At 42.1% G+C, this 23,851-nt stretch overlaps 1 protein-coding gene across 8 annotated transcripts in view; it reads left to right on the forward strand.

Moving 5' to 3' along the window:
- Window positions 1-23,851, forward strand: part of TMCC1 (transmembrane and coiled-coil domain family 1) — a 190,821-nt gene that overhangs the window by 133,754 nt on the left and 33,216 nt on the right. The window contains exon 1 of one of the 8 annotated variants that reach the window (XM_039481551.1): window positions 21,983-22,060. The exons of the other annotated variants lie outside the window; for them this stretch is intronic. Coding sequence (XP_039337485.1) covers window positions 21,998-22,060 — 63 coding nt within the window. The 5' untranslated portion in view covers window positions 21,983-21,997. Of the gene's footprint in view, window positions 1-21,982; window positions 22,061-23,851 lie in introns of those variants that run through there. 8 annotated transcript variants of the gene reach the window in all.

Below are 23,851 nucleotides of genomic sequence, written 5' to 3' on the forward strand. Positions count from 1 at the left end.
AACTCGCGATATCGCGCTCTACATGAATTTCCAGCTATGTGACCTTGATGTATATTTGAGTTAGGTGTCACTAGCATTGCAGCTTTTGCCGCTGGTGTGTTTCATTGTGGCTGAGTTATTGCTTATCAAAATTGCGGAGTGGGTCATCTTGATCCTATGTTGCAAATTGAAAAAAAATTGCTAAAATATTTATTTTTGTAGTAAATAAAAGATTTGACAATAATAAATTCTCAGAAATGTAGAGAAATTAATTATAATTCGTTATTCCCTCCGTACGTGCATGGGAATTGAAATAATGACATTTTCATTATTTTATTTGTTTATTTTCACCTTTTTTCGTTTTTGTTTTTTTATTTTTTCCTTGAATTTGGCTCCCCATTTATCTTGGCACCCTAGGCAACTGCCTAGTTCGCCTATATGTATGGGCCACCCCTGCTCAGCACAGGACAAGGCCATGTTGTTTATAGCTATCTGCTGTTACAAAACAGGAATTTACAGCTCCCTTATATTGGTGACACAAGCTATTCACTCTGGGGAGTAGTCTCAATTTGAAGCCATAGTACAGTAACTCCCCACTTAATGTCCTCACGCTTAACGTTGTTTCGATCTTACATCCCTGCTCAATTACAGAACATGCTCCATTTAAAGTTGTGCAATGCTTTGCTATAATGTCAATTGGCTGCCTGCTTTGTCCACAGCTGGGAGCCCCGCTATCACCTCCCCTATGCGCGTCCCCCTCCCCGCCACGATGCCTCCCGCCCGCTGGAAGACCCCGTGGATCAGCACCTCCTCCCCCCTCCTCCTGCCTGTGGCAATCAGCTGGCTTGAAGTGTTCAGGGGGGAGGAGTGAGGACTTGGCACACAGGCTCCCCTTCCCTCCTCTGCCTCCCGAACGCTGCAAACCAGCTGATTGCAGGCCGAGTCCTCGCTCCTTCCCCCTCCCTCCTGCCCCCTAAACAGGCCAGCTGGTTGCCGCGGGCAGGAGGGAGGGGTGGAGCGAGGACATGGCATACGGAGTAAAGGGGGAGGGGGAAAGAAGAGGTAAGTTCAGGGTGGGGGCTTGGGGAAAGGGGTGGAGTGGGCGGGCCGAGGGTTGAGCCCCCTTCCTCCTGCCCCTGCCCCTGGTGCTTGCAGACTAGGGGAAGCTGCCGCTGCGCAACGTGCTTCTCCTAGCCTACAGCACCTTCAGCCTCCTTGCCTGCCTCATGGTCTCAATTCCCTGGAATTTACATGCATTCTTATGGGGAAATTGGATTCGTTTAACATCGTTTCACTTAGTCGCATTTTTCAGGAACATAACTACAGTGTTAAGTGAGGAGTTACTGTATGCATTCTAATCCTGTGGTTCTAGTTGATAACTCCGCCAAATGGTCAATGTGAATGGCAGTCTGGTTTTGAGAGAGAGTGTAATATCCAGTGTGACTCACTATTTGCTACCTCACATGATCCTGTGCTTTTGTACATGATACCATGAAACACTATGGAGAGATGATCATAAAATAAAATCGGAAGGAAATATTTAAACGCCATATTTAAAACGAGAAGTGACTTCATTGTTTGTAGGGTGGCAGGGGGAGAAGTTGTTCCAGGGATGCGGAAGCAGCTGCAATAAGCGCACCCTTCTTGTTTTGGAAAATTGTGGGAAGGGAACTGAAGGGAGACCAAAATAGGAGAACCTGTTTGAGGGTACAGGGAGTGTGTGGCTAACAGACCAAGACATAAAACGCATCCCAGCTTCACGAAGAGTGGAAGATCATTTAGAATGGGATTCAGAGCTAGACAGGAAACAATGACAAGTATTTGGACTCTATGGGTATGTGTACACAGCGAAGAAAAACCTGCAGCTGGCCTGTGCAAGCCAAATTGGGCTAGGGCTGAGGGGTGGTTTTGTTGCTGTGTAAACTTCCAGGCTCAGGCTGAGACCTGGGCTCTAGGATTCTCCTACCTGGCAGGCTCCTAGAGCCCAGGCGCTAGCCGAAGCCCAGAAGGCTGCGCAGTAATGAAACAGCCCTGCAGCTCAAGCCCCACAATCTTGAGTAGGCTGGCACAGGCCAGCTGTGAATTTTTCTGGTCTGTGTAGATGTACCCTAAAGGTGAGCTGCTGCTTCCATGACCACAGCACTAAAGATATTTTCTTGGGTCAGAACTGGGATGTAGGGCTTGCCTTCACATACAGGCGGCATGGCTGCACTGGTGTATTTGCACCACCATAGCACTTTAGTGAAGACTCTACTGCGCTAACAGGAGAGCTTTTCCATCACCATGGTTAACCCATCTCCTGAAGAAGTAGTAGCTATATAGGACTGTACAATACAAGTCTGTAATGTAGACCTGTTCTTAGAAAATATGGAAGAACTGCAGTAGTTGAGGGGGAAGTGATGAATGGATGGTAAAGATTTCAGAAGGGGGGTAAGAAGTAGTTCTGGCAATTTTCCGGAGGTAAGATATCAGCAAGAAAGCTGAAGGAGAAAAAGACATTTCATGGTCAAAGATTTCTGACCTTGAGAGTGGAGATGAGAATGGCAGTCAGACCAAAGGATTTTTTACCTAAAGGAACACTTTGTCTCATGAAGCATGCAGGAAGTTGTGGTTATGGTACACTCCAAAGCTCACAAGCAGATGAGGGAACAGAACAGGTAACCAAGGCTGAAACTAGTTTGGCGATATCCCAGAGGGAGATGGTTAAGAGTACAGCGCCAAGAACAGAATGTTCATGCAATTCCATAAGAGAGGGGAAGAGTTAAAGCCTAACCTGGAAATGAGAGGGAAGCATTTGAAGAGGTGGGATTCAAACCAGTTGGAGACCATGAGTTCTTGTTTAATCCATAATATTGAAAACTGTCCTGACATGGAGAGTGAGGAGAGAGATGCAAAACCTGTCTCCTCCTTTATCAGCATCTTAATTCCACATCATTTTAGCAATCTCTTCTTTGTCACAAATGTGACTGGCTTGCATTTAACTTCATCTACGCTTTGGCCTGTGGACCAACAGTTATGTGGGATAAAGGGGGTGCATATTTTAGGGAAAGACTGGTGGAGGCGGAAAGGGTTAAAGAAAAAAGACGAAACATCAGGTAATCTGACGGCCAGTCAACTTTAGAGCCAGTGAGAATGGGATGGAACCTCCTCTGTCAGCAAATTGAGTTTTAACAGATCGCTGGTAACAGCTGATCTTATTGTCCAATTTTATCAGAGGCTTTTGTCCATGTTAGTCAGGTGCAACTTCATATGCTTCTGGGATAAGACCCTCACTTCATGGTGCCAGGTCTACACTTACACTGCTATGGTGGCACAGCTAGCTTGTTCTCCTGTCGGCATAGGTAATCCATCTCCCGGGAAGGGTAGTTGTGTCTACAGAAGAATTCTTCCACCAGCCTAGCGCTATCTACACCAGAGGTTAGGTTGGCATAGTTACATCTCTTGGGGGCTGTTGATTTTTTTCCATGCCTGCGAGATGTATCTCTGCCAATGTAAATTCCCAGTGTAGACCAGCCCTGAGTTTAGCAATTATGCCACAGTGGGGATTAATTCAGCAGTGATTTCTTGCAAATTATTCTTAATCTTTTTTTAAAGAAAAATGTAAAAAGAAATTGCTGTGTGCCAGTCACTGACTTTGACAGCCTATTCCATAATCCAAACACTGGCATGTAAAGAAATTCTGATCAATACTTAGCACTGAACACTATCTCTGAAGTTTTGCAACAGCAAAAAAATTTTCTGATATTCTCTGTGTAATCAGTGTCCTAGTTCATAGTTTACATTCACATGCTTGGTTTTTGTAATCTGAGGTAATGGAGTCTTTCTAGATGATTCATTCATGGCTAATTTACAGCAGATTTTTAGACTGGCATGAAGTTATTAGCAACTAATAATCAAATGTTTAATTACAGTGAGCAACTCTGTCAAATGGACTTGGTTAATGTGAAAATTACTTGCTGACGTAAAGGTTTCATTAGTCTTTCTGCTAGTAGTATTTTTGTAGAGATTTTCTCTGCAGGTACCAACATTATTCTGTATATCTAACAAAATTATCAGTTGCTTCAGATTTTCATTTACACTGTGTTTTTAGCCCAGTCCATTGATGATAAAACAAGTCAGGTGAACATTAACTAGTGCAGCAGAAAAAAATAAACTGTGTACTGATGCTTTGCATGGGAATTCTGGCTCCATAATCTTTGGCAGCGACTTGGAACTCCTTTGGAAATCATGAGAGACTTTCTGGGAGCGTCTTTTATTTTTACTTTATTAGAAAATTCTCTAGTTATTACTTTTAAGCAAGTCTGAGTAGTATTCATGAATGTAAGCTACACTGCACACAGCGCAGGAGCTTTAATTGAATGTAGGGTGATTTTTGCTTCCTTGTCTTAGAGAAGAGGTGGTCCGCGAGCTCCATTCAGGTGGTCCACAGATAGTTCCCTCTAAGGTGCGCGCCTCGCTGGCCACACACAAAAGAATGAAGGGCCACCCACCTAATTAGTGGAGCCGTGCAGGTGTAGCTCCCCTAATAAGGTGCCTGGACCTTAGAGAAGATGCAGATGTAAGGTGAGGTGGTTGCCTTGGGGGGAATAGGGAGTAGGTGGGAGGGGGCAATGGGCTGAGAAGAGTGGTTGGGGGGAATTTGGGACGTGCAGGGCTGAAGAAGTGAGGTTTTTTACCCACGAAAGCTTATGCCCAAATAAATCTGTTAGTCTTTAAGGTGCCACTGGACTCCTTGTTATTTTTGTTGATGCAGACTAACACGGCTACCTTCTGATACTAGAATTAGAAGGTTACACACTTCATTGCTTCTGCAGGCCGCTCTCATTGTGCACACCAGGGGTTTTCTGTCTCCCGCTTTCCCCTTCATCTCTTCTACCCCACCCCACCCATTATTTCTTTTTTCTGACTCGAAGATAAGCTATTTAGAGGTGTCAAAATTTTAAAGGCTCTTGGGATGATGGGCAGAGCTGAGTTGGGGGATGTTATGGTGGAAGGTGTTAATGGTTTCATCAGCTGGGTCTTTGATCTATATGCAGTTACAGACCTGGAAGCTGCTGAGTCTGCTAACCAAAGGCTGGGATTCAGCATGTCTCTCCCTTCTAGTTTTCCTATTTTCAGCAAAATTAATATGATTCTGCCCACTGATGTCTAGACCAAGTCCCTAAAATTGTGGAGTTGATTGGATGCACTATTCAAACATTATATTACATACAAAGAAATGTCATCAAGTTGAGTGTAGGGCCTCAATTCACTTGGCCAATTAGACCACTTACGTAGTGTATGAAGAAACACATTGGAGGAAGCCTATGAGTATAGAGATTACAGTTCATTGATTAGAAATTCCTGGAGTGAACAGTCTCATCTTTTCTATGCAGTGTCTAATCTGAAATGATTAATGGGGCACTTTGTCTTTGAACTGGAGGGATTAATTAGCTATTACGAAAGTAATAGTATAATGCATACAGAAGAAGGGGAGGAGATCAGACCCCAAATGTTAGATAAGTGACCTGTGATGATTGGCCATTATCCTGATTAACAATAAAATTCAGTTATATATTGCTACACACCCACAGATTTCCATGCACTTTACAAGAGGATTTTATTATTTCCATTTTACAGATGAGTAAACTAAAACACAGGGAGGAGGGAGGTGAAGTGATTTCCCAAATTCACAAAGCTAGTTAACTGCAGAGTGGGGAATAAAATCCAAATAATATCCAAAAGGGATAGAGATTTTTATGTTGCCAACAGACAGTTGTAAAAGATAAATGACATAAAAATCGTTAACATTGAACTGGGATCTAGAAATTTGATAGTGATTCCATTATGAACTGCAGAAACTAGTTTGGGTATGGGAAGGGAACAAATTTGAACATTGCCTTTTCACTCTGGTCAGTAAAGAGTCATTAGATTTCTTAGGAGATACCAGTTCACTCCGAGGAGCTGTTTAGCTAGAAGGAAAGGGAAAGAACCCAGAAGGTTCCATGGCAGTTGAAAAGTTGATTGTGGGGAGGGTAGACTCAGTCACCAGCTATGCACAGCCCAAGACAAACCCTGAGTACTGACAGTGGGTATGAGGCCTCAAGTCTGGAGAAACATAAGGTAATTTTGAGATGCCTCATTCAGCCCACAAAATTATAGGAAGTGGGTGTATTGTAGGTTCCAGCAGTAACAGACAAACCTGTCTGAAGAGAGAACCACTGTCTGCTTAGTATCAACATTCAGATCATAATAAAATAAAGGACAGCTGTGTGGCTTGAAGGCATATAGCACTAGGCTGTCTCCCCTAGGAAATCTCAAAGTGGTTTTCAGTCGTAACCTTCATGTAGCTGGGAATTCAGCCCCTTTCTTGAAGCGCTACCTTCTCTCCACCTGAACTCTGCAGTTTGTATTTTTACCTTATTAATAGCAGGCTTCGGAGACAACCAGCAACAGCTCTAAAGTGGTCATTTTGCGGCCTCTTGCTGGAGTTGCAAACCTCTCTCTGAGGAAGGCATGATTTTAGCTCTATTCATGTTCTCTTGACTTTTTCATTGCTGTGGAGGTAGCAAGTTCAGTACAGCCTCTGAAACAAGGTGAGCTGGTGGATCCCATTACTGCTGAAGGGCGATTTGGTTATAATGAAGGAGAATGGGTTTACGTTGCCAAGCCTCTGCAGGAAGAGAAAGATGAGAATGAGACCACCCCTAAAAACACTGGCGGTAGCAGGGATTGCAGGTCACTGAATCCTCCTCCCTCTACCACTCACCCTGATCTTTTGTTGTCTATTTCGGCCTGTTGGGAATGTTTGAGCAAAGAAGTTATTGAACAAACAGGCCCATTTCCAGCCCCAAATAGAGCAAGTTCCCAAACCTCAGCTGCCTTTTGGATTGGTATTGAACCCTGAAACTAGAACTGAAAGGTCACAGTGAAAGACTCCTTTGTACTGTAACCAAATGCCATTCTGCATTATGCCCATATACATTACTTGTATGAAAACACTGTAATAGTGTCTGAAACAGAACTTCAGCAGCACTAGTGATGTATCTTCCACGTTCTGTGTAGTAATCAGTACCTTCACAACCCCAGCCCTGTCTATACTAGAGGAGTTTTTCAAAAATGTCTTGCCTTTGCTAATACTGGTTCAGCTCCACTGGCTATCTGCAACATCGGATATCCCTTATTTAAACTGGCTGCCAGCATTTTGAAGCATCATGGCATAAACCAGGGGTGGGCAAACTGGGCCACGTCCCACCCATCAGATGTTTTAATCGAACTCCCGCTGGAGAGAGGGGTCTGGGGCTTACCCAGCTCCAGCACTCCTGTCGGGGAGCGGGGTCGGGGTCTTGCCCTGCTCCACACGGCTCCCTGAAGCAGCAGCATGTCCCCCCTCCAGCTCCTACATGTAGGGGCAGCCAGGGGGCTCTGCAGTCTGCACACTGCCCCCGCCCCAAGCGCCGCCCCCGCAGCTTCCATTGCCTGGGAACCGTGGTCCGCGGCGCCTGCGGACAAGGCAGCGTGCAGAGCCACCCGTCCAGTGCTGTACCTCCGCATAGGAGCCAGAAGGGGAACATGCTGCTGCTTCTGGGAGCTGCTTGAGGTAAGTGCCACGCAGAACCTGCATCCCTGACCACCTCCTGTGCCCCAACTCTGATCCTCCTCCTGCACCGCGGAGCACTCATCCCCAGCCCCACCCCAGAGCCTGCAACCCCAGCCGGAGCCCTCACCCCTTCCCACACCCCAACCCCCAATTTCATGAGCATTCGTGGCCCACCATATAATTTCTATACCCAGATGTGGCCCTTGGGCCAAAAAGTTTGCTCACCCCTGGCATAAACCCTGCTCAGAATATGTCTAAAACATGATCAGCAGCGAGTTATGGTGGTACTCCCAATTTTGCTAACACTGGGAAAGTTGAACTGTTAGCAATGATCAGGAATATTTGAAAAATTCCCTAGTATAGACAGGGCCTAAAATTATCTGCCTCATTACACAAACTTTATTCTCTTAACTTGGTACAGGGAGCCCTCTACTGGCTATTTATAACCATAACCACATTCTGTAGTTTGAAAGTGGAAAGTTGGGTGTACCTTATTATTTAAACATCTGGGACTGGAATTTTTTAATAAAGTACCCTCCTTCACTCCCTTGATATTCAGGATGCTGCACAGTGACTCAAGCTAAACTAATTATTAAAAACACTTCAAAATGCAATAGGAACACCTTGCTGAGATCACACAGACCAGATAAGAAAACCGTTTATGGGAGTCTGTACAGGAAGAAGGGACAGGTTCCATATCTGAGAATAACCATAATTATATTAAAAAAAAAAAACTTTGAAGATTAGTGGAAAAAGGGTTTCATATGGGGGTTAATAGGGTGAAGAGACTGGGACAAATGACTAGGCGAAGCAACCCATGAAATCCTTAAAAGATAGATGGAGTTGACTATGAATGTCCATCTAGATAAAGTTCAAGGAGAAAGTCTCTGATATAGTGAGAACCCTAGATGTCTGAGCTTAGATTAGAAGGTAAATATTAAATAATGTGCATGTTTAAATTTAAAGTTCTCCAGACCAAAACTCCACCATTTGAAAGTCTACGTAATAACTTGATTATTTCTTGCATGCTGTTTCCTAACTCTCATATATGCCAGTGGGAAGTTAAGGGGGCTTGGTTTTAAGCCTCTGCAGCCTTTCTGGGTTACAGTAAGCATGGAAACAGACTGTCATCTTTGTGTTTGGGGGGTTATGTGGGTCAAGACCAGATCTTGGTGATTAGTCCTCTTGTGACAGTGTAAAAACTTGCTAATTACCACATGATTAAATAAAGCATTTTACAAGATGTCTGGTATCACTGAGATTATAGATGCTGTGAGTAATTGGGTTTATGATTGTTAACCCTTTGTGGGCTATCAGAGCTGTAGTTACTGCAGGCATTTTTGTGGCTATTGAACTCTCAGTAATCTGTGTTCATTGTAAAGTATGATAGTAACTGTCCATCAGATGTCCTGTCACTAGCACTAGTGCAGTACTGTGGTTCAGCTTGTGTCCTGTGTATTTAAAAAGCGTTCATTTCAAAAAACCCAATTGTGGCATTTTTAATAATTTTAATATACTTTCCCCTTCAGTTTGTAAATAACATCTTATTTACCTAAAATCTGGTTTTTAGCAAAATTGTGTTTCTCATCTTATACATGGTTTTGATGTTGAGTTGCAGTGGCTTTTAAATATTTATTTTGGAAGACAAACAAATTGACTTTGCAAATATTTCTGAGAAGCCAAAATGATCAGATCCTGGTCCTTCCAGTCTTGATAGAATCCCTTTAAAGATCACGTGGTTTGTGAGTTTTTAAAATGTGCAAGATACTTTAAAAAAAAAAATAACAAGCCCTGGAGGGTTTTCTCCAGAAAAAGTTTGTTTTATTTTTTAAACTAGAAATATCTCTTGTTTTCTCTTGGATTCTGTGACTAACTGAAAAACCAGTAGGGCTATGACATCAGAGATACTATGCAAATAAAAGTGAGTAATTTTTATTCAGATAGAAGCTAATTGAAAAGTTTTAAACTATTTAGCTCAAGTGCCATGTAGGAGAAAAGATTCAGCATCTCCATCTCTTCATTAGTTGTGGGCTGGGTAGGCTCATAATGCACATTCACAGTCTTTGAATCCTCCAGCAAAACCGCAGGAGATCAGAAATGATATTCTTGATACTTCTAATGTTATGCCTTCTTTATATATCATAAAGAAATAGAAAGGGCACAAACCCATTTATTCCTTTGCAACTCCTTTGCCATTCACAGTATCCTGTACAATCAGGCAGCTACATCAGGGCTTGTTGAAGTTTAAATCAAAAGACCTTTCGAGAGGAAAGCTTTGTTTGTTCTTATCTGTTCCCTGCAAAGTGAGCTGTCAGATGGCGAGTGACTAATCTGTGATTGGTTTCAATAGGCACAGCAACCATTAGGTGCCTTCTTGGTTAATTTGTGTGCAACTTTTCTTTTTACAGTGTAAGGTCTTCAGAATGGTTCTGTTTGTACATATCAGGACTGAGGCCCCACTGTGCTTAAGGCCTTTAATCATTATTGTAATACAAGCAATTATAATGTATATAGAGTTGATTGTTGCTGCTGCTTGCTTACTTTCGGCAACCTGTAGCATACAGGCCCCTTCTGCCTCTTAGAAAAGAAAGGCAAGCAACTGTCCTGTTTGTACGATTTCCTGTGAATAACCCCAGTTTTGGAAAGCCAAGCCTGTATAGTTTTGGTTGTTTTATATAAACCAGTGCAAAATGCTGTGTGGATGCTCCTTATATAGGTTTAGCTTGCATTGGTAAATTAACATGTGCAAGCTAAACTGCTGTAAGTGTGTCCATACGTGGTTTGTAGAAGTTTAGCTAAATCTGTTTTCAAACCAATATTTAATATTCAGTATTGCAGAAACAGATTTACAGATTGCAAATACTGTACGTTTTAAAACAAAACTCCATTTTCTCCTTCATTTACCTGCCAAGACCTGATCTCATGGTTCTTTGTCTTCCCTGAGACAATGTAAGATATCAATGTCACTGAGGGAGATCAGAAATAAAACTCACTGGACTGTCAGTTGAGGTAGGGGACCACAGAACCCTTACTTCTTATCCTGTCCTCTTCCTGGCTTTTCAGTTCTTTCTTAGGGGCTTTAGTAATTCCTGTACGTTTTACATGCACATATAGAAGTATTTCCAAGTGCATTAGACATCATGTTACAAGGATCATATCCCATAATCTACTTCAGTGAGAAATAATAGCGGCGTGTCCCTTTAAAAAAAAAAAAAGCATCATTTTTACTACAGTTATCCCTTTTATTGGTCCAATGAATAAGTTCCAAAGCATAAAGCTGTGGAATGTGTATCCTTCTCTCTCTGCCTCCCCTCCCCCAAATCCTTTTCTAGACAGAGACAATTTATTTTAAACGAATAATGAGAGAGACTCCTGAAGCATGAAGAGAGGATATTTTTGGCCCCAAACCTCTGTGCATTAAAATATTAGCTCCAACAAATGAGATCCAATTATCTACCTGGTCACCTTCCTTCCTAGTATCAGAGCAGATATTCGTATCTCCTGCATGCAAATGGTACCAAAGGGCCCAACTGTCCATTAGACAAGGCCATAGATGTGAACTGCTGTTCCCAGTCTCCAACAGGAATGAGGGGGGGGATGCAAGTGCATGAGTTTTGTATATTGGGTTCCTGTCCCATGTGGCTCTCACTCATTGCTAACATAGTACAGATTTTGAGGGATGCTGCGCTATTATAGATGCCATCCTTTGGATAAGAAAAACAAAATGCCTCTTTTCATCATTGGTGGTTGTCCATGCTTAAACCTGTTTTTTGAAGCTCCGATTATCTTTGAGTGCACTCTAGTGTGGGTGGCTCTGGATGGACTCTTGTATAAAATATAGTAAAGCTTTGTCTTTACTGGGATTAAGTGACTGGGAGTGGGAGAATCCTTGTTTTAATCTGAAAGCAGTTGAAACTTTTGAATTTTGAACTTATCAGTACTGTGATGCATTCTTGAGGATTTAAAAACAGTTTTCCTTTTGCACCCCTGAAAGTAAGTTGATTTTGTGTCAAGAATTTGGCAAACCCAGTTGAAGTCTAACAGGGTTCACTGAACTAGAACTGAGCTTTCTTTTAAGGCTTTGCACTCCATACGCAGTAGCAGAGCTGGCCATCCTTTGTTGTATTCAGAGAAAAAGCAAATTCGATAAAACTGAAAATAATTTGATAAGAAAATTCATTTGAAAAACAAGAAACAAAATTTGTGGTGATTTGTCCTGTCTTTACACTGCAAGTGGATCAGATGAATGCTTATATTGCATAGTTCAGGTATACACCAGTAGGTAATGAATAGTCCTTGTTTCATTTGGGTATAATTTATTAAGCATGGACATTAGCAATATACTCAATACTGTAAAGACACAAATTTAGACAGTCCCTGCTTGTGAGCATCACAAAAGAGCTAGGACCAAGATTTTCAAAAATACAAGCCTAACACATAAGTCCATATAGAAGTTACCTGTTGTTTAAAAATGTGAAGTATCTAGCAGGTTCCATTGACTTCTCAATCTGAGATTTATGGGGGGAATCTTTATCTATAAAGAACAAGGGTTACGTTTTTTCTTTTATGTCACCAGGAAACAAAGTGTAATGAATTTATACTTCCAGGGAATACTGTCATATTTAATATTATACATCTAAAACTTTTTCTGTTACGAAGACCACTTTAAATGGTTAAAACATCTAATTTACTTTTCACTTTATGGGTGGTTTTTTGCGCTCTTTCAGTTTGAACAAACTAGTTTCTGGTGAATTTCACATTCAGGTTCTCATGCAGTAGCAGAAGCCACAATGTTTGAGTTACAGTGAGAGAAACGTGTTTGTCTGGAAAAAAAACAAAACACTTTCAACTGGAATTAAGGTTGGTTGGTTGGTTTTTTTTTAAAGGAATCCTCTTTGGGTTTAGTTCTTTTAAAACCTTATTTTACATTTTGGCTCAAATTAGACCTCCAATGTCACTTCCAACTATAGGGAACGTCTCTTTTAAAAATTAGAGGAAAGAGAGTGGTATTAATATTAACTTTGTATTACTTCTCTGTATGAAGGGAGTGGGATGGGATTTTCTTGAGTCTCAAATGACATCCTCTCAACTTTCGTTAAGCATGATCCGCTTTGAATCTGAACAGATCTAATGTTCAGAATCACTCTGACCTCATGCTTCATTAATTCATTAACCTACGCTATGACAGTGGGAATTTTCTGTAATATTTTTATGAATCCTGTGTGCGTCAGTTTCCCTCTATACTTTATATTGCTACTCAGTGGTGCAAAAGGGTTAAACCTGCTATTGGAGCAGAGCAGGAGACGGGAGGGGTGTGTCTCATCCAACCAACTGGAGTGGAATGAATGGATCATTCAAAGAACTGGTCAAAACTGACAAATCAACAGGGGCTCCAGAGAGACAATGAAAAGCCCAAGGATCAAACAATCAAGGAAGGGGAAAGGTGGCAGATGGCTGACACAAGGGCAGCCCTTTGAAGGCGCATAGGACCATCACCTTGAACTGACGAGCTGGAAGGAGAGGGCCCAGAAGGCCTTGGCTGGCTGATTGCACTTACGGGGCCTGAATGGACTATCTCTAAAGGTTATGCTAAACTAAGGACTTTGCAAGGCTGTCCTTACAGTTGGCTAATAAATCCTACTGTTTTGAAAAGGCTGCTGGTATCACTGCAAATACTTGATATGGAATCCCTGAAGGGCATAAAAGCCTGACCAGGAGTCTATCTCATTGGCCAAAGCTCCCTGCATAAAATCAGAGTGCTGGAGCCTAGAGTCTCAGTCTTGGAGGCATTAAGGCCATGGGGCCTACCCTTAAGGAAGATTGGGACCCCTTGGGGGTCTGTCTCACAGAAGGAGTTCCTCCAAGGGACATAATACAGATCCTGTGGATCCATGACTCTCACACATTCTCTCTGTCTCAATCTTAACTCACTGGTGTCCCTTCAACCTTTCACAGCTGCTGAATGTTGTTCATTTCCTGGAACTTTCTGTGCATAATAGGTAGTCGTGCATGTTTCCTCAAAGACCATGCTTCCTTTGGAGAGCGACTTTGCTCCATCCATCTGCATCTGTTCTTTCATCTTGTGCAGTTACATAATACGTTTTTCGAGGGGTTGCATGTTCTGAAAGCTGTAGCAGCCATATTTTGTGTGCATGTACAAAAATCTTAGGACATAAATACTAGTGTGTGGAGTAAGTACCTCTATTTGAAGTAATACTGTTTGAGACTTTTAGAAACAGCTGCGTAAGGACAGTTTGATCCCATAGTTAGACATCTGAATCTGCAAGCTGTGTTCATGTTACACGGCCGCTTTTCAGAATAATCACAGATGGAGACTTTTCCTTGGTACACTTAACTTGATTCCCAGCTACCTCTTTTTTTAAAATAAATTAGAGGTTCTTATGCAAATTTATTTTGATATGATAGACATAAACTATAATACAGGAATCCTCTTCCTCTACACTTGAAAATTTTTGGCTGTGTCTTATGGCTTACAGCAGTGGTTCCCAAACTTTTTACCAATTGCATTTTGTCCATTTTTTTTTTGCGATCCACCATTATATATGTACACCTCTACCACAGTACTACAGTCCTAATCCTGACCCAGTGTGGAGGCAGATGGACTAAGCCTGCATGGTGCTGCAACTCTGTACAAGGTCACAATGCCAGGATCAGAGAATCAGGCCCAACTTTGCAGGACTGGAGCTGCCACTGCAGGATGAGCGTGGGGCAGCCTCACTCTTCAAAACAGACAGACACATGCTTGTGCTCTCTTCCCCCTCACCCTCCCTAGCCAGGGCTCAGGGATGGGTTAATCTGGCCAGGATATGGCCACCTATCTAGAACCTTTGACCCACTGTTCAGGAAACACTGGTTTATATTAGTGCTTACATCTTGGTCTTCTGTGGCACCTCAGCCTCCACTTGTGCACATACAGTTTTGCATGTGTTCACTTTCTCTGCATTGGTGTCTCGTATACAGTAAAAATTTCCTAACTGGGTGTCTTATGTGTTTAACAAAAAATTGATTTTGATATAGCTTTCAATATTGGAGAAGAGGAACTGTGTATTTATTGTGACATAGATCAGTAATTTGCAGTTTACCATGGTTGGAATTCACCCAGCCTGTAGTGCTCCCTTAACCAATTTCCCTTTCTCTTGTACCAGTATATAGCTTTGAACTAAGTGGAGCAAACCAATTTCTCATGCACATGCTGGAGGAGCTGTGATGGTTTCTAAAAAGAATGCTGCTTGGCATTGGGCCATGAGTTGGGTTTTTTCCATTTGTCTTCTTTTTTCATTTCATTCTTTTTTCCATTTGTCTCCTACTGCTTGTAGATTGTACCTAGAGTCCCTATGTCTTTACATGCAGTTGTTTCAAATTCAAGTAGTGAAAGGCCTAATTAGGGAATCTTGATTAAACAAGCATTAAAAACAGCAGTATAAGTTGAAATTTAACTAGGACAAAGACTGTCTAATAAATTAGTAAATTCTGAATATAACTTTCTCTACAGAAATTTGCCTTAACTATTTCAGGATTTAACTTCTGGAGTGATGTCTAGCAGACAAGATACATGAGAGAAAAAGTCACCTGCAACACTGACAAGTCACACGCTACATCTATACAGAGGTTGCATTTGTGTTCAGCAATGAACCAGTTAATTCTTCACTCTGAATAATTTATCATATGACTGCAGCCACACCATCTCTGTTATAATCCCATAAGACCTCACAGGCCAAACAGGGTCAGTTCAGTACTTGAATGAGAGAACTCTAGCATGCGCTTAAGTACAGAAGTTGGTGGTGTTGAGTATAATTCATTGTAGCATGAGTAACAATAGTAGTGAAGACAAAGCAACATGGGCTTCAGGGTGGGCTAGTTGCCCCCAATACAAGTCCACCGGAGATTCTGGATACGTACTCAGGTTGCTGGCCTGTGCTGGAGTCCATGCCACCACATCTTCACTGTTGTTATGTGCACTCGCTAGATTAAAGCTAGCATCCATATGTCTACCCATGCTACAGTGACACCATAATTTGAAGTGTAGGCATACCCTAAAAGTTGGACTTCCCTTACTCCTGAATCTGCCTCTGGGTGGTTCTAGCTGGTACGATGCCACTGGCTGGAGGTGCTGGTTTTCAAATGAGATGTAAACCTGAGCTCCTCACCACTTGTTTACTGAAGACTTAGTGGCACTTGTAGCAAGAATTAGGGATGTTCTGTCAATGTGTATGTTGGCCAGGTTCCATCACTGGTAATTATTCTCCCTAAATTCCTCTGCTGCTTCAGTGTGTTTTCCCGTAATGGTTGTCTTAACTTTGTTACTATTCCAACTTTATTTATGCATTGTGTGCTGGTAAACTGTTACTGCACTTTGATGGCTGGTGATCCTGTTTCTAGTTTTTATGTCACTAAGGCCATGTCTACATTACCACTTTTGTCGGTACAACTTCTGTCACTCGGGGTGTGAAAAAACACACCCCTGAGTGACTTGTTACACCAACAGAAGCGCAAGTATGTCAATAGGAGACTTTTTCCTGCCGACATAGCTACCGTCACTTGTGAAGGTGGTTGGGTTATGTCAACGAGAGAGCTCTCTCCTGTCAGCATAGAGCAGCTACACGAGCAATCTTACAGCAGCGCAGCTGTATCGGTGCAGTTGTGTTGCTGTAAGGTCAATAGTGTAGACATGGCCTGAAAGTATCAGAGCATCACCTGTGGTGCTATATACAAATACTTTTAATGTGCAAAGTGCTCTGGATTCTTGAAAAATTGCTCTCTAAATAGGTCTTATTTCACATGTTAAGCATCACTTTGGGGAAATGCACAATAAAGCTTACGAGTTTAACTCAGCTCTGAAGTGTTCCCTCCGCCTCTTGCTGCTACTTGATTTTTACATTATTTAATTTTTGGCAACAGCCAACTTCCAGCACATGCAGTACTCTAGCCTCTATCCCGCTTTTCTAAACTAATTGGGTTCAAGCAGCCCTGGAAAGAGGCCTCCTCTTGTTACTGTAGTCATATGAGCATCTAATCTCAAAAGTTTTTAAGCCGCATCAAAATTCATGTGCTTTGTTTTCTCAGCCCTCCTCCCTCCACTTTCAGTTCCACTAAGACGTCAGCTCAGAGGAAATGCTGCAGGCAGACAAAGACAGCGACTCTTCTTTGGGCCTCCTGAGTCCCTAATTCAATTAGGGACTCACTAGCCAGAACAGGACTCTGAGGGGGAGGGGAAAGAAGAGGCCTTTTGGAGTATACAAGAACTACACTCAAGCTGGGCTTTTTAACCTAAGTGTTTTTGTCACAAGACCTTCTGAATGATCTCCTCCCTAGCATTGCTGAAGCTATGTATTGGTTGATTAGGCTTTTTCTGTTTTTGGCTAGGACGCATGAAACATTCGTGTCCTTGACATTAGTTGAAGGCTTGATCAAGTCATCTGGCTTCTGCTGAAGTAGTTAAACTGCTGCAAGCAGTGTCTTCCACTGTACATGGCTTCATATTGAGAACAAAGGCAAGAGAGAAGAGGTGGGGGTGGGGGGGAACATGACAATCGGCAGTGAAGCACTAGAGAATTCATTGCAGATGTAACCTGGCAGTCCATACGTACAGCCTCACATCTTGTCAGTGAGTGGAAAGAACCTTTTCAATTTTGTTTATAACGAAGACTTGTTTCTTAGCATTTTTATAAAGATGTTTCAGTACATTTGTGAAGGTAGAAATCCATTCTTAATGCCATTGAACCTCAATGCGGTGTGGCTGAGATTCGCAAGCATAACTAACAAAACTTAAAGAAGAAACATGCCCTCACCTTGAATGGGGAATGTGACTGATTTTCTTAATGGAGGTGATACTGAGCCTGGTAGGTTGATTAATTTTGCAATAGTCTTATTGTTCTGTAAAGTTTAGGAAGACTCTGATACCATGATGATAGGGACTATTGAAGAGAGGGTTTGGGGGTTGTTTGCATTTTTTGTTGCTTCATTATGGTGAGTCTACTCCATAGGGATTCCACTGCTATCTGAACTAGGATGTTACCCAGCAAGATTGATCTTTTTTCTTGTTCCCCCTGTAAGGAAAAACTACTGATGTAAACTGAGGTGCTACCAAGAGACTGAACAGGGAGAGGGTGAATCCTCTCACAGTTGTCATTTCATCACATCTGTCTATATATCTATATGTTTTAATGAAATTTGTTTTACTAATGAAGTTCCATTTAAGAAATGTCTTTGCTGAAAGAATTTTATAACTTCTTCTAACCCAGACATATTGTTTTCATTTCAAAAGTTAAACTATGTAATTTTCACTGAACTTGTTGTTTGTGTTTGATACTAAGTACACAACAGTGGTGATAGCATCTGCCCTTGTACCAGCTTTAAAACTGGGACTAGATGTCTTTGAATTGATTCATATTCTCAGTTGTCCTGTAACACAGCTGAAGAGAGGGAGGAATCCTAAACTTACTCAAAGAATAAGGAGAATACTGGGAGAATACTGTGGATTGCAGCTTTGTAAAATTCTTCTCACACATGCCTCAGATGAGCTTTTTTTGCAGATGAGAAAAATAGTGTCATAATCTGGTAAAGAGCGAGTGAGTAGATTTTGTGTTGGCTAGAATACTAACTTGTTTTCCCACAGCTTTCCTAGGATCCCTTCTCTAAGGGCTAGTTTACATGATGCAGAGGGTTTGAGTCTTAAATTTCTCTGCTGATGCCATGTGGACCCTTCTGGTGCTCACTAAAGGTACCTTGCTTGCAGTAACTGTAGTCCTGTTTGAAACCTGTGCTAGTAGGGTCTACACAAGGCAATTAGAGGACAGCATGTTAGTGTGCTTTACAAATCGCATCCTCAAGTGCGTTTGCTGGTGCCATATAGGAAAGCCCTAGGTTAAATGCTGTACTTCACTTCTTAGAGCAGTGCTTTCTAGTGATCAGAGAGTCTCAGCGTCTCATATCCCTGGTGATTTTTTATTTTGAACAACCTGACTAAAGATATCGGAGCTTTTCCAAACTAAGCAAGGAAACAGTAATAAGAACATCAATTCCATTAAATTATTCTTGCATCTTCTATTCTTGAAACCATTTTGATGGCAACCTTTCTTATTACTGTTTAACATTTTTATCATGGTCATGCCTAGACCCAGCAAGGTTGGTTCCTTATTCTGCTAGGTGCTGTATACATGTATAGTAAATGACACTCCTTTCAATTATTTGACTACTGAAGCTCCCCTGCACTGTTGCTGGAAGGAGGAGCTTTGTGGCAATGCAGTGTAGAATGAGGTGAGAGCAACCAGCTGAAGTAGTGCAGCTTCAATAATTGTTTCAACCTGTTCAGACTAGGCGAAACCATTGTAGACTGTGCTGCACAACCAGACCTACAGTAGGGTTGCCAAGGATTGGCCTGGAGTCTCCAAGAATTTAAGATTAATCTTTAATTAAAGGTTATGTCATGATGAAATCTCAAGGAATACATCCAACCAAAATTGGCAGCTAATCTACGGTAAAGATCTGCTTCCTAGTGTTGCAATCAGCACTTGTAAAACACCCAAGACTGCAGCTGTATGTAGACACACAATGCTGTACAAGTGTTATGCACTCAGTGTTCCAACCAGTTGGTTTTTGCATGGTATAAACAACTTCTAGGAGTCAATGGCGTTGTATACAAAAGGGGTAGCTATTCGTTCAGAAAGGGGGAATAATAGTGATACCAGTAAATACTGATATGAATGCATCCACAATTGGGCATTATATCAGTTTAACTATTCAATAGAAAAATAACCCTCTCCCAACTTAAATAGTTAACCTAGAGTAAACACTATAGGTAGACAAGGCCCAAGTCGCATTTCTCTATTAATCATATTTATTCTCACTGGAGATCATGTTTTTTTAGCCACATTTAAGGTGACTTGGTGGCAAGGCAGAAGTAGAAATTTGAAGCTTTACATCTAAACTTTTTGAAAAGTGTTTGAGCAACAGAGCTCACCTGTTGTCCAAGTACCTGCTATCGTGTATATCATTCAATATAAGGAAATTCTTGCATTAAGTTCAATATACAGTAGCACAGCAGGACTTGGACACAGACACCATTGTTTGAAAGCTTGATAGGAATTCTTTCTGAGGTCATCTTGAACTTTCACCAAACAGAAATGTAATAATGAAGAGGCTTTTCATCCAGGAGTTTGCAAGAACCGGGTGTCCAGAAAGCCTCCAGTCTTGCATGCCTACCTTTGCACACACAAAGAGGTTTGGTGCTCAACTACTCTGTGTTGAACCACCCATTCTGAGTCTGGGCTTGAAATAGGTGGCCCATAACATACTATTGCTTTGGATGCCTCCTAATTTATTTTGCTCGGTGTCCCCATTTTTTCTGACTCAAAATGAAGAATACATGCGGGATAAGCTTTCAACCTGAGAACTTATTTTACAGCAGCTTCTGTGAAGCTGAAGTACCTTTTAACTTCTTTAAAACAATAGTCTGGTTTTTTTTCCTCTGAATTTCAACAAACTTCCTGCTGTTGCCACCCTAACCACTCTTTCGGTCTCTGTCCCCTTTCAGGCACTTGGTGCTCCTTCCCCGGAGAGCTGGTCTAGTAGTACCATCTCAAATAAAATAAATGTGCATTAAGAGAACACGTCCAAACCTTTTTTTTAATTCCTCTTTCCCTCTGTTGAAAGCTGAAAGTGAATTTTTCCCCATGTAATGTTTTCCTTCTCATTGCTCATATGATGGGCTGTTCTAGAATTTGCCCCTTAGCTGGGTTGTTGAGTCTCATTTTTATAAACTAATTGTAGATTTTCTTCACAGCACAAAGAATCGCATGGATTTTACAACACAGCATAAGGGGAAAAGCGCAAAGTTGTGTTTTAGCTTGGCTAATATACTCCACGCTTGTATAACGCATGAGGGTATCTGCGGCTCAGCGGAGTAGTCCAGAGGATAAGGAGCAGAAAAGAGAAGCAAGAGAGTTGGGAAAAGCTGTGTGTCCTTGAATCCACTCTGATTGCAAATATGCTGCTGTGGCTAAAGCAGAGGCAATCTCTTGTAACCCACTTTCCCTAATACAGCTGGAGTCAGGAGCCATTAGCTCATACAGGACCGTGGGCTCTTTAGCAGGTCACTGACCACGCTCGGTTAGTCTATCACTGTACACAGCTCAGGCTCAACAGCTTGTCTCTCAACCTCATAGAGCCACTAATATGAGCCTCCCACTCCCAGCAGTAAGTAGCAGGCTGAGTAACAGACTGGGCTGGGGAGCAACCACGAAATGGAGATGCAAAGACCAAGAAAGGAAAAAGGTTTTTTTTTAATAAAGATGAAGTTAGTGTGAGGTCTGGAGGAAGAAAATGGTGGAGGGTGGGGAAATACTATAACAGGGAATGGTGTGAGGGGATATGAAGCATCCCCTTTAGCAGACAGAGAAACTGAGGTGTACAGTGATTAAGTGACTTGACAAAGTTTGCTCTGCATCAATGACAGGGCCAGGATTAGAACTCAGTTCTTTCCTCCTGCTCTGTGCTTGGCCCACTAGACCAGCAGTTCTCAAACTGTGGGTCGGGACCCCAAAGTGGGGTCGCCAGGGCTGGCATTAGACTTGCCAAAGCTCAAGCCCCACCGCCCGGGGTCAAAGCCAAAGCCTGAGGGCTTCAGCCCTGGGGGGTGGGGCTCAGTTTACAGGCCCCCCACTTGGGGCTGAAGCCCTTGGGCTTAGGCTTTGCCCCCCTGCCCAGGGTGGCTGGGCTTGGGCAGGCTCAGGCTTCGTTTCCCCCCACTGGTTGTGTAGTAACTTTTGTTAGAAAGGGGTCGCAGTGCAGTGACGTTTGAGAACCCCTGCACCAGACCATGTTACCTTCAGACCAGAGATTCTTTCTGGTGTGCTGTCAAACTAATCTGCTGAAAATTGTTTCAGCTGAGATTTAATGGGGTGTGTCATTTATACCCTGCAGTGTGGGTGGGTATTTGGGGGTATTTTTTAATCCTATCTCAGAATTTTCTTTTAAAGCCAATATTTTGCACTCCCTCAGGGACACCAGTTGTTATCTTGTCAGCTGATGTTTTTACTTTATTTCACTGTCCGTTTGTTATCTTTCTCAGTGTTTTTGAGAGTGCTGCAGAAATAAAAGTGTAGTGTAATTAATATAGAATTGAATGTCCTGTAGCTTTAAATCTAACAGTCCTGATGCTTTTGTATGTAAACAAAATGCTCCCAGTGGGGCTGGAGGAGAGAGGCATATACTGTGCGTGAGTGCTGAGTGTAACCGTTTGCATCAGCAGCATTGGAGGTCTGCACACAGTGATGCTTGTTTTGGCAAAGGCTTTCTGTTTATAAAGCAAGTGTCCAGAGCCCTCTGTCTCTCAGATGTAGGGAGCAGTGTAGTCAGTGTGGGAGACTGTCCAAGCAGTACCTAGCACTGAGGAGGACTTTGCAGATTGGCCATGCGGTGATGTTTATGTGGTGCTGCTGTACCTGTATGTGCTGCGACAAGCACTTCTGCGAGCCGGTGAAGGTGAGAAGATCATGGAACATCAGTGCATCCTATTTGGCTGTTTTATTTAAATCTCCAGTACAGTAGCACATGACCTCATTTATAGCATTATTCTTGGAAACCGTGTTTTCCTCCAGGCTTGACTATTATATTTATGTGGTCTTATTTTTATATATCTAGTTTTATTCGTCTTGGAAGCTGGAAAGTATGGAAAAGGCCTCTGTCTGAGTGAGTGTTTCAATTTATAATCAAGCTCAAATATGTGCTTGCATAGTACAATGAAGGATGAAACCTAGGGCTAGTAAAAGCAGCTCAATATCACAGGGGGGTATTTTGATCAGGCATATCTTTAAATATGAATGCATGCTTTGCTTTTTCAGCTGTGTAAAAGGCATTTCCAGGAGGACATATTGCAGAATCATATCTGACACTAGCCAAAGAAATTGGCATCTGGCTTCTCAGAGTGCCTGGTGACCTTCACAAACAAATGGGTAATTCTTTGGCCTTTATAAGCAGTGTAGCCAGGAATTGCCCCCTCCACAAAAGTGTGTTACAGCAAGACCTATTCCCCACTTACATTTATGAGAAACCTATAGTGGGGGTTGGGATTCTGATCTTGTATGAAAAATGTATACAAGTTCTTGCCGGTGGTTCTCTGATCTGCTGTGACTCCAGTGTACAGAGGGAGGGAGGAGAAACACAGGAGCCTGACATTTTGGTTTTACCATGCGGGGGAGGAGGGGATATTTTCCTTGGGTTTATTACCAGTCCCTAAATACAAGATGCACATATTAAGCAGTGGCTAGTGTTGTGTTTGAAGCATATATATCTAATCCCACTTTTTGCCTATACCCATCATTTTCTTTAAGAGCAATCAGTTCTCGTGAGAGGCACATTTTCTTTCTCTTATTGTATTTGTCAGTCTCTTTAATAAAAGTAATGTAGAGGTGGCTACTGCTAGTACCTGTTAAAACAAAAATTGAGAGCTGAAATTGTGCCAGGAAGTAGCTATGGGGGTGGATTGGAAGGGTTTTGTTTACTATTGACACTAGCATTTTATTTGTATTCAGCTTTCAGGTTTCCAGGGGGCAGGGGGAAATACCTGCTGGACTACAGTTGGATACCTCAGTGTCTGTTCTTAGTGAATGCAACACCTGGAACTTATATAAGACTGAAGATTCACACCATATTGCCTTAAGTACAGTTTTAGAATCTGTTCCCATTACTGCTTCTGTTGCACAGTTCCTGCTTGTTCATAGATCCTCTTCTAATATTAGCAACAGTACTTGTTCTTAGCAGGGCCTCCTGAGATGGAGTTCCAAATCTGCCTTAGTTGCAGATAGTTTGCAGTAAATATATATTGATTTTATCTTTCAGTTAATATAGTATTTACTGTAGACTTTTTAAACAAGTTTCTCCACTGCCTTTCTCTGCTGGAGACTCCTGCCTCTTGAATGAAACTTCCTCATTAAATTTGCTTGTGCCTTTCAGGTCTCCAAAGGCATATGTATGCATGTGGCAGCCCAGCAGGAGGAGCCGTTGATAGGCAGGCTTTTTCTTTGTGCTGTAGTGGCATATATTAGCTCTCCGTTGTCTTTGACTAGCTGAGCTAGTCTTCTCTTTGCCATTTCGTTATCTCATGACTCTAGCATGATGATAGTGTGGCTCCCATACAGCATTTAGAGCTTTAACAACAAACTGCAGATTTTGGTAGTAAAGGAACCTCTGTAGTATCCAAACTATTGCGTAGCTTCCTGGCAAATAAGAAATTTGTTGATGTGTACTCTGTGTGTATTATAAAGGCTTAAAGGA

Source organism: Mauremys reevesii, linkage group 7 (genome assembly GCF_016161935.1).
Source record: "Mauremys reevesii isolate NIE-2019 linkage group 7, ASM1616193v1, whole genome shotgun sequence".
Lineage (NCBI taxonomy): Eukaryota > Metazoa > Chordata > Testudines > Geoemydidae > Mauremys > Mauremys reevesii.